The following is a 12,243-nucleotide window of genomic DNA, read 5'->3' on the forward strand; positions in this document are numbered from 1 at the left end:
GTATATGTTAATATAACTGAGAATTTTACAAAAAAAGAAATACAATATAAAAATTGTAAAAAAACAAACTAAAATCTAACGTTGATTCATAGCAAACATGATAAATTAAACCCTTCTATATTCTACTTCCTATGACGTTGCATATTTGCTTTGAAGGTTTTTAATCTATGTTGTGTCAGTATGACTCAATATCTTACTTCAAAGAACTGATGTCAGTTTGTCCATTGATTTACAAAATCATTTCTGGCAATAGATTGCGGGGAGCCGCCTTGAACAGGGGTCCTGGTTTCCGTAGTTGCCCCCAACAAGGGCCTTGGTCTCCAGGACATAGCCCTGGGAGCTGCCTTACTGTAAGGGCTTGCCTAGGCAAGCATAGCTCTCTGTCCCGCCACCCCTGACCTTTGAATAAGTGTTTAAACAAACAGCATGTGATCCCCTGGGCTGCACTATGTTCGCCCATAGGTCTGCGATCTTGCTAGTACATCTAGAAACAATCAACAGGAGGTCTTATGCTCGCTACGGTAGATGGTTATGGGAAAAACACATTGTTCTCTACAGTAAGAATCATTTTTCTGTTAGCCTTGTTGTCAATGACTCCTCTGATTTAATCTGTATAAAAAGCCACTGTAAAATAAAGAAGTTTGCCAGTTGCCTATGAGCTTCTGGCCCTCTCGACCCCATCTTTTATGTGTCTGTCTGTCTGTCTTTCTTAGCCGCGTCGTGTTTGCCTAAGGACCTGATCGATTTTGCCGGCAGGCTCCGGCAATAGATGAGTCTATGTTTACATAAAATTAAGTGTATCATACTGAAGTCAAAAAGAAACACTGAGAAAATTCTTATAATTGTGGAGCATACTTTTTTCTTAATCAAGTAAATCTAAAATATCAGTTGGAAAATGTTTCACTCGCAAGTAGGTTTTGTTAAGTATGTGCATTGACTATATTAAATAATAATAAAAAAACCCAGCAACATTAAAATTACATTAAGGATATGGATTGAACTGATAAAGCTGGGAAATTTTAAGCTGACATGGAAATCAGTCATTTATAGCAGTTCCTAACTATGAAGAACTCCCCTTGAAATCATGGTGACATTTTCTACGTTAAGCACTGTAAAGTCAAGGCATTCAACAAGTCCAGACAGTATGCAGAATTCACAAAGAGGGCAGGTGTTTTACGTGTCTGGCCACAGCGGATTAGTTGAAAGATGCTGTTTCATTATGAATTCAGAATTCCTCAAGCATTGCCACTTTTACATGGCATTGTTGACATTTGTATTAGAGAGAAATCCATGCTTAAAAGTGAACTCGTTTACAAACTGCCAGCCTTCCATCTTTGTCTTCCAGTCTGTCCCAACTGCCAGGATGAGTGTATCACTCCCTATCTCAGCCACTGCAAGGATTTCACTACAGAATCAAGGCTGCAATTACCTTTCATAAAACTGTTAATCAATTTTTAATACCTGATCATAAAAATAGTAATAATAAATATGCATAATTACCCTCAAAAAAGCAAGGTACCCCTAAGTAATTATCAATTTTGGTAGGGACAGTTATCAGTAGCTGACTTTTGTGCAAATAATGTAGTTGAGTGGCTTACAATCTCTCACTCAATATGAGGGATCCTATGTCAAATTTATACCATCATAACTCACCTAGAAACTTTCTTTTCCTGGATAATAAATCAATAAAAACTTTTCCAAACAAGTGCCTAATTAGCATAGCTAATTAATCAGGTACTTATAATCTACTTGGTCGGCCAAAAAGTTCATTTGTCTTTTTTCCATTATGGAAAAACCCAAATGAATTTTTTGGCCAACCCAGTAGTTTAAAAGATTTACTAGATAAATAGAGGTGAGCTTATAATCTAATTGGTAAGACAAGACAAGCTCATGAAATAATTGAAAAGTAGTACCTATGTCAAAATGTTGTTGATGATGTTTCTTTACCAAATGGGAGAAAAGTGGATATGTATAAATCTAAGAACTTAGAGATATAAACCAGAAATGTCAGGTAGGATGACAACATGCAGTTTAATTCACTTATGCTGATTCATGCCTAAAACAAGTAATTTGGTTGAGACAAACTTGGTGTGCCTTTATTGCCTTTGAAGAGCTGGATAAAAAAATTGAAAGTCTTAGAAACACCTGTGGAGCAGTCATGTCTTCAGATTGATAGTCAAAACTTTGGAAGAGAATGAGGACATGGAAGGTTATTATTTTATTCACATGCAAGAAGACAGATTTTCAGTACTCTGGTTTGTGATGACCAAACAATGGTGTCCTGGCCGGAGATAGCTGGAACTCATGAAGACTAGCAAAACAAATTCATTGTCACTCTCGCCAATGTAATCAGAATAATGTAAATTGGTATATATGTGGAAAGAAGAAAAACATTCATTTGGAATTTGATGTTCAATACATTGAACATGCAAATATACACAGTTATGCACATGAACACATAAAGACCACATTGAAGCAGTGTCTACTAATTCTTAGGAGCAAGTAAAAGTTAACATTCAACAACTTGGGTAGTTGAAGCCAAGTTCAGGTGCCCAATGCACAGTGAGGCCAAAGAAATGAAAACATCAGGGTTTGGAGCAGAGAAAGGTGTATTGCAAGAGCCAAGAAAGGAGAATGGGGCAACTCATGCTCAAAAGACCAGAATTCTCTATGGGTTTCAAGGGGAAACTGAGGGAAGGGAGTCACAGGGGATGTGTTCAGTTTCTGCACAATTCTCTGATTGGTTGATGGTGAGGTAGCAGGGTAGTGTCACAGGGGTTAACAGTATCAATCCTCAGACTCCAGCTGGTCTGAGGGCTGCATGCACATGGTCATATAGTTAACTTCTACTATTTGGTGGGGGATTTAGTACCTGTAAAACAATCCAGGAATGTGCATCAGATACTGTTATTTATGTTCTTCAGGGAGGAACTAAAGATTCTGTGCCTGCCATGTGGCTGATTGACTGTTTACATTTTTACCAGTTCTGACCCAACTGCTACTTTTGTCACTACATGTTCAAATTTTTTCAATCATTAATTCTTGAGCCAGGCTCTTGTGATTCAGGGGAGGCCTGGGAGACTACAGCTTTTCTACAAACAAGAGGCAGGCAGAGGACATGGGGGGAGAGATCTATCCTGGGAAGGCCCCATAGGGTCCTGCTTGGTTACAAGCAGAGGACTTCAAATTGTATTATGACTTAAGGTACCTATATATAGTCTATATGTCTGAAGTTCATATAACATATTAAGTAAGCTTGAGGTTTAACATAGTATGCTTTCATAGGCATTAACAAGACTTGGCAGAGCAGAGCAGTGCGAAAACTGCAATGGATATTGTTGTGGACTGAACACTTATGTCCCCCTAAAATTCATATGATGAAGCCCTAACCCTTTATATGATGGTATTTGGAGATGTGGCCTTTGGGAGGTGATTAGGTTTGGATGAGGTCATAAGGATGAGGTTCTTATGATGGGATTAGTACCCTTATAAGAAGAGACACTAGGGAGCTTACTTCTCCTCCACCATGTGAGAACACAGGGAGAAGGTGGTCATCTACTAGGCAGGAAGAGAGCGTTCACTAGAACCTGATCATTCTGACACCCTGATCTCAGACTTCCAGCCATCAAAAGTATGAGAAAAGAAATTTCTGTTGTTTATGCCACCCAGCCTATGATATTTTCTTTCTTTCTTTTTTAATAAATAAATAAATTAATTAATTAATTAATTGGCTGTATTGGGTCTTTATTGCTGCACTCAGACTTTCTCTAGTTGCAGGGAGCAGGGGGGACAACTCTTCATTGTGGTGTACGGGCTTCTCATTGTGGTGGCTTCTTTTATTGCAGAGCACTGGCTATAGGTATGCGGGCTTCAATAGTTGTGGCTCATGGGCTCTAGAGAGCAGGCTCAGCAGTTGTAGTGCATGGGTTTAGTTGCTCTGCAGCATGTGGGATCTTCCGGGACCAGGGATCAAACCCATATCCCGTGCATTGGCAGGAAGGTTCTTAACCACTGAGCGACGAGGGAAACCTTATGATATTTTCTTATGGCAACTCAAGATGACTATTATTTAAAAGAAAGCAATAACAGAAGATGAATATATTGAGAACATTTATGATTTTATGCCTTGTTTTATACACATGCTCTACAAAGCAAACTAGACAGTCTTTGAGTAAAGGTAAAAAAAGGGAAAATAAAGAAAATTAATAACACTATGGATAATACTCTGCCAAAATCTGGCTGTTAGGAAGTACTACATATATAAATGTTTTCAAGGAATAACTCATATATATTCAAATCAAATGAAGGTTACAGATAAAAATTCATAAGAGATTTTGAAATTAACACAAACCCATCTGTACGGAAATAATAGAAGACTTAAACTCTGTAAATATCTGTTAGGAATCTAATTCTGCTAAAAGGATGCATCCAATAAATTTGTTATTTACCTTGTTGACAATTTCATCTTACATGGGGAAAGAAATGGGCAGTTGCTGGATTTCATTCAAACGAGGGAAGAAAATTGGCTGGGGATGTGAGTGTGATGGAAACCTTTCAATTAAAGTGACTATGCCTGTTTACAATTTAGGATGGAGAGGACAGAATTGCTTAGTATAGATTCAAATACATGCTCTTGACTTCAGAAAAGCTGAAAAAGGTAAATGTGAACCCAATATCCCATCTGTACCTCTTAAGTATACGTGTCAAGAGTGTTGAAAGGGTCTGAAATAAATTCTGATGATACATTTCTGCATGACCGTAATGTAGAAGAAAAGCAGGAAACAGCAAATGGATCCTATGTGACAGTTTTAGGAAATCTGCAATAAGCTCAAATCTATAAGCACTTTCCAAAGATGAAAGAAAAGGCAGAAAACTAGGGTAAAGGCAAACGGAAACCAAGACATTCTAAGAATGGAATTAAAGTACTTATATCCAGAAATAAGTTGAGTTAATGAGAAAAGTGCTGGAATCTGTTATTAGAATAAGAGTAGAAGCTAATGAGGTAATTGTTATCTCTTAGAGAGAAAGGTATGATATTCATGGATGGTGAAATGAAAGCTAAATGCTCAGTTCCCAAATACTTATGCCTTGTTCTGTAAGAGGACTGTTCTTTACCAATTCTCTTCTGATAATCTTTTTCTCACACCAAATAATTTGAGATACAAGTTAGGAGTTGTCTTAGATAGAATTTTCTAGAAGCAGATACTGAGATAGATACTCATATAAAACTAATTGTTTAGAAAATGTTCACAGTGAAGAGAGAAGGAATAGGAAAATGCTTCAGGCAAGGGAGTGTTTAGTTTCCAAAGGCTGCTGCTGTAACAAAATGCCACAAACTGAGCGGCTTAATCAACAAAAATTTATTATCTCACAGTTCTGGAGAGCAGACATCTGAGGTGAAAGTGTTGGCAGAGTTGGTTCCTTCTGAGAGCTGTGAGGGAGAACCTCTTCCAGGTGTTTCCTTAGCGTCTGGTGGTTTGCTGGCTTTCTTTGACCCTCTTGGCTTGTAGATGTGTCACCCAGTCTCTGCCTTGATGTTCACGTGGTTTTCTCCCTGGGTGTCATTATTCCCTCTTCTTATAAGGACACCAGTCATATTGGATCAAGGCCCACATGAATGACCTCATTTTACCTTGCTTACTTCTATAAATAGGTAATTGTGACCTATTTCAAAATAAGGTCACATTCTGAGGTAATGGGGAGTAAGAGTTAATATATATATATTTTTTCTGAGGGACACAGTTCACAAAATTATGTAATTTTGGAGGTGTAACGTCAAGCAAAGCTTGTAATGTAACTTGGGCTCAATCCACAGGAGGCTCTGCAGCCATTGTAACCTACAACTCAGTTATCAGGAATGTGAGTGTATTTATGCCATTGCCCCATCATTCTTTGGTTAGTGCCTATCCTAGGTAGATGTAACTTTCCAGGTACTTCCCAATCTAGCCTAACAGTCTAATGGCAAGAGTCTAATAATAGACTGCAGGAAGTGGCCCTAAGAGTTGACAATATGTGCATATGAAAGTGATAGAGGGATTTGAGAGGCTATGAGCAGACCACTAACAATACTGTTACAGAGTGGTACACACACATTTGCTCTCATGTGCACATACAGACACACACACACACATACATCCCGAGTTCATCATTTAAATGGTTTTAAGTCTCCAGAACTGGAAGAATTATATTATAGCATGCTTAAATATAAGCTGTCATTTTAACCACTGTAAGTAATCTTTGAGAAATATGAGAAACACAATATTTTCCAATATTGGTGATGAACACATGTTCTGTTTTCAGAAAGAAAATTACATTCTGGTAAGTTTGACATATGAATGGAGAATAGTTAGAAATAAAATCAGGGTCACAATTAGTCCATATTAATTCACCACAAACAAGGTGGAGAAACAAAATAATTTCTTTTTAAATAGATCTACAGACTACGTTTCAGTGAGATTTTAGAGGGTTGCCTGATTGAACAGCTTCATTGGTGCCCTTTAAGTGGTGTTCCCACATCCAAGATGGCGCCCCCGGGAGCTGGGAGCGGGTGAGCGGCAGCGGGGAAGCGGCCTGGGCTGGCGCTGCGATTGCGGGGCCCTGGGGGCATCTCGTTGTGTACTTCCCTGGCCCGCCTACAAGGCCTTCCCCGGGCCGGAGCAATGGCCGCCGAGAACAGCAAGCAGTTTTGGAAGAGGAGAGCCAGGCTACCGGGGAGCATCCAGCCTGTGTATGGAGCACAGCACCCTCCTCTGGACCCTTGGCTCACCAAAAATGGACCCTTGGGGGTGAGTACTGCAGACTGTGGATCCTGGATCCTCTTCTGTAGGGAGAAGCAGTCATAGTGTTTCATTAAAGAATGGTCAAAAGTCAGCACGGTTCCTCTGAAGAATAAGAAAGCCTCCAGTTTTCATGAGTTTGCCCGGAACACCAGTGATGCCTGGAACATTGGCACTGACGAGGAAGAGGACTTTTCCTCCCTTTCTTTCCAAACTCTGAACTCAAAAGTTGCTTTGGCAACCGCTGCCCAAGTGCTAGAAAATCATAGCAAGCTGAGGGTGAAACCAGAACGGTCCCAGTCAACAACATCCGATGTTCCTGCCAGCTACAAGGTCATAAAGTCCAGCAGTGACGCCCAGCTGTCCAGAAATTCCAGTGATATATGCCTGAGGAAGCCACTCCACAAACAGCAGTCACTCCCTCTCCGACCTATCTTCCCCCTTGTCGCCTGGATCTCGGACCAGAACGCGTCTGGGGCACCCCCGATGACTGTCCGGGAGAAAACCCGCCTAGAAAAATTCCGTCAGCTTCTCTCCAGCCACAACACTGACTTAGATGAACGGAGGAAATGTAGCTGGCCAGGGGTTCCCAGGGAGGTTCGGCCTGTAACCTGGAGACTCCTGTCGGGCTATCTCTCAGCAAACACTGAGAGGAGGAAGTTGACCTTGCAGCGGACGCGGGAGGAATATTTTGGCTTCATTGAACAGTACTGTGACTCTCGAAATGAGGAACATCACCAGGATACCTACAGACAGATTCACATCGACATTCCAAGGACGAATCCTCTCATTTCATTGTTCCAGCAACCACTTGTACAGGAGATCTTCGAAAGAATTCTATTTATTTAGGCTATCCGACACTCTGCCAGCGGGTATGTCCAGGGAATTAATGACCTGGTCACTCCGTTCTTTGTCGTCTTCCTCTCAGAATATGTGGAAGAGGATATGGAGAACTTTGATGTGACCAATTTGTCTCAGGACATGCTGCGAAGCATAGAAGCCGACAGCTTTTGGTGCATGAGCAAACTGCTGGATGGGATCCAGGATAACTACACCTTCGCACAACCAGGGATCCAGAAGAAGGTCAAGGCACTGGAAGAGCTTGTCAGTCGGATCAATGAGCAGGTACATAATCACCTCAGGAGGTATGAGGTCGAATACCTGCAGTTTGCCTTTCATTGGATGAACAACGTGCTTATGCGGGAGTTTCCCCTTCGCTGCACCATCCACCTGTGGGACACGTACCAGTCTGAACCAGAAGGCTTCTCCCACTTTCATCTCTACGTGTGTGCGGCTTTCTTGATCAAGTGGAGGAAGGAGATCTTGGATGAGGAGGACTCTCAGGGTCTCCTCATGCTGCTACAAAACCTGCCTACGATACACTGGGGCAACGAAGAGACTGGGCTGCTCCTCGCTGAGGCGTATAGACTCAAGTACATGTTCGCCGATGCCCCCAATCACTACCGCCGATAGGTGCTGTCTCCCCTCGGGGACCCAGACTGCCCCCATCTCTGATGGCAATCTGATCACTGTGGCCACTGTGCGAGCCGTGGACCCCGGCCAGGAACCACTCCTGCTGTAAAAAGCTCACATCCGCCGCCCAGGTCTTAACTTTTTGGCGTGCCTGTCCACCACTCCATGTCTCTGGATGGGTCTCCTGGACCACTATCAGTATTCCATGACATGTGGATGGGCCCAGCTCTGGGAGAGGACAGAAAAGGAGGTACAGGGTTGTCTGTCCCTTTAAAAGAAACCGGACAAAAGAAGGGGAAGGCTCAGGGTTTCAAGTCACATTGCCCTACATGGACTGGTTGTCTCTTGCCTCCCAGCCCCAAATGATACTGTTGCTTTTTTGTGACATAGTTTGATTTGATCACAGGTCAAAAACGCCTTATGTTTTCAAAAGACTCCTGGCCCCTCCCCTCTGGCCCCAATTCCTAGCCCTTCCCCTTCTGCCCAAGTCTGAGCCAGTGAGGGGCAGCATTGTTCTCAGATGGAGGAGGCACTGATGCTTACACCTCTGGGAAGAGGCCTGCACCCAAGGGCTAGGAATTTTACTTTTCCTTTTCTCACCAGATGTCTGTATGTGTGCCTGCATCTGTGTGTATATGTAGGTATACACATCCATCAGCATTTAGTTACACGTCTGAATATCCGTGTCCAGACTAGCCCCATAGCAACCAGCTGGGAAGGGCCCCAGTGACCACATATACAAGCATCCCTTGAGAAGGATCAGGGCAGGGGAGGGAGAAGGGGTTTTTTACCTCTCCAAACCCTTTTTCCATGATGACCCACTCCAAGATATTATGTGTAAATTGTGTTATTATGTATATGGGTAAAGATGTATAAATGTCTTCTTTGTAGCAAAAAAAAAAAAAAAAAAAAAGTGGTGTTCCCAGTAGCTATGTAGTGCACAATTTATGTGGTCATTTGCAGTGGCCACATATATGTGGATGTGCATAATAATTTATCCTGACTTTAGGAGTACATTTGATAAAGTTTCTAATTAATAGTCTTATGAAGACATTAGAGACATAGCTAAATTCATAGATGATTGAGTTCAACGTTGATTAATAGAGTTGTGCAAAATTAAGAGATAACCAATAGCATACAAATGGATCAGTTTCTAGATATTTTCCAAAATATTATCACTTTAAATGTTTTACCACTTTTTAAAATTTATCCAATCATTTTATTAAAAAAACAATTTGTCGAACCCCTACCATATGTCAGAGGCTATTATTACTAAAGCTGAGAAACACAGGTGAAGGGTCATGGTTCTTTTCTAAAGATTTTTGCAATCTGGCTGAAAATCTGACAGATGATAAACATAATACTAACTAAAATATATTCATCCCTATGTGTGAAACGCTATGTAGCAGATTTTGTAATCAGTAATGCTGATAAAAGGAGTTTACAATTTCTCTCCTTTACTTTCGCCAAGAGAAGTGTGCTAATTTTTATGGTGAGGTCCAAAGACATCCACTGAATGTGATAAATTCCTAGAGAACCAAACATTAATATCAGGGAGGTAGGTCTCATCTAATCAAGTATGCATTTCTCTGATTTTCTCTGTTCTCCAAATATCTTAGAGAACTCAAGGGTGGTGTCTTAGACTGGATTTTCTGGAAATAGATTCTGAGATCAAAAATTACATGCAGAATATTCATTGAGGAGTGATCTTGGAGTGATCTATAAGAAAATGAGGAATGCTGGACTGGGCAGCAGAAGTTAACCTTCACTGCAGTTGCACCTGAAAACATTATTATGCAAATCCTTGGATCTGATATAGGTTTTTGTAGTTGTACCTATTTGAGTCATGGAGGGCGGGTCTTGTTTCTCTGCATCAACCTGTCCTTGTCTGTGTTCAGCTCCTGGGTAATAGGCTTTCCCGTGGCCAAGGGAAATTCTCAGTGAGGGGCAGAGCTGAGAGCTATGAGCAGTTAATATTCCCAGAAGTTGAAGTATGTGTGCATAGGCTTTGAAAAGAGGTTTAGAGTAGAATACTACAGTGTCCATTACAATTGCCTTAAAATATTGAAAAACAAGCAGAGGTCAGGGAAGGGACAGGGTAGGAGGAAACTTATTCCAGATAATTACATAGATAGCAAGATATATGCAACTAAAGCACAATGGCTGTTATTGTAGAAGATATAAGAGACTAGATAAAATGTATGATAAAAGAAAAAATAATGTAAGACACAGCAGACTCCAAAAGCTAGGGTTTGATGTGACTAGAAAAGTCAGACATTCATAGTGGCATCATGGAGAGCCATCTGTTGGGATGTTAAAGACTGGTCCCATGGACCTCCATGTAAATAATACAATTTAAAAAACTGATTCCTTATGCTCTTTTTTTAGCTTCCACTCTTCACAGAGCTCATTATAGATCACTGAGATTTCACAGACTACAAAAATCAAAAAGTTAAAGTTATAATAAGATATATATTCAGCCTTATCTTTTTTATATAAAGATATACTAACATGCAGTGGTTCTTGCTAATAAACTACAAAAATATCCAATATATAGCACATTTCAAATATAGCTGTTGCATCTTCATGCCACCTAGTTCCTAAAATCTGGACAGTTTATTTCATTGTTTGTTCAGATTTTATTTTTTAGAGCAGTTTTAGATTCACAGATTAATTAAGAGGAAGACAAAGAGATTTCCATATATCCCTTGCCCCCTCACACATGATTTTCCCCCTTATCAATATCTCCCACCACAGTGGTACATCTTTTACAACTGATGAATCTATTTTGACGCACCATGATCACCTAGAGTCTGTAGTTTACAATAAGGTTCGCTCTTGGTGTTGTGCATTCTGTGTGTTTGGACAAATGTATAATGACATGCATCCACCGTTATAGTAGCAGACAGATTAATTTCACTGTCCTAAAGAGAAACAAACAAATAAACAAACAAACCCTAAACTCTCTTCCAAAGTACCTATAGCATTTTGCATGCCCACCAGCAACAGATGTTTCTCCACATCCTCACCAGAGTTTGGTGTTGTCAGTGTTCCAGCTTTTATTTCAGTGAAGTACAATTATAAACTAATATATTTGTTTCAGGTATACAACATAGTGATTCAGTACTTTTATAGATTATACTCCATTAAAAGTTACTACAAAATAATGGCTATAACTCCCTATGCCGTACAATATATCCTTTTGCTTATCTATTTTATACCTAGCAGTTTGTATAGATTTTGGACATTCACTGTTTTAATTTGCATTTTCCTGATGGCATATAAAGTGGAGCATATTTCATATGCTTATTTTCCATCTGTATATCTTCTTTAGTAAGATGTCTGTTCAGGTCTTTGGCCCATTTTTTAATTAGGTTATTCATTTTCTTATTATTGACTTTAAAGAGTCCTTTTCATATTTTGGATAACAGTCTTATCAGATGTGTCTTTTGCAAATACTCTCCTCCCAGTCTGTGGCTTGCCTCCTCGTTCTCTTGACATTGTCTCTTGCAGGGCAGAAATTTTTAATTTTAACGGAGTTCATCTTATCAATATTTTTTTCATGGATTGCGCTTTTGGTGTTCTATCTAAAAAGTATCATTATACACAAAGTCATCTAGGTCTTCAATACTATCTTGGAGTTTTATAGTTTTTTCTTTTACATTTAGATGCATGATCCATTTTGAGTTAATTTTGCTAAGTGTAAAATCTATGCCTGCTTTTTGTCGTTGTTGTTGTTTTTGCGTGTTGATGGCCAATTGTTCCAGCACCTTTTGCTGAAAAGACTATCTTTGCTCTGGTAGTTGCTTTTGTTTTTGTTTTGTTTTTATTTTTTCTAGTACTAGTGAGAAAGACATACATAAGTTCTATGGTGCTTTGTTATGTCTTCAACATGACATTAGCAGGATATATTGCTTCTAGTACATGCATTCAATTTATCTTTTAAAAATAAGTTTTATCAAAGACTAAAGCACACATGGAAATAATGTGGTGA

General features: G+C 39.9%; 1 protein-coding gene across 1 annotated transcript; it reads left to right on the forward strand.

Annotated features, from left to right (window-relative positions):
* Positions 1-6,659: 6,659 nt before the first annotated feature.
* LOC130835845 (TBC1 domain family member 22B-like) lies at positions 6,660-8,501 on the forward strand. The gene is given in 2 exon segments (XM_057707708.1): positions 6,660-6,785; positions 6,843-8,501. Coding segments are annotated over 2 exon segments (1,533 nt in total). The 3' UTR covers positions 8,250-8,501.
* Positions 8,502-12,243: the final 3,742 nt, after the last annotated feature.

This window comes from Hippopotamus amphibius, chromosome 14 (assembly GCF_030028045.1).
Source record: "Hippopotamus amphibius kiboko isolate mHipAmp2 chromosome 14, mHipAmp2.hap2, whole genome shotgun sequence".
NCBI lineage: Eukaryota > Metazoa > Chordata > Mammalia > Artiodactyla > Hippopotamidae > Hippopotamus > Hippopotamus amphibius.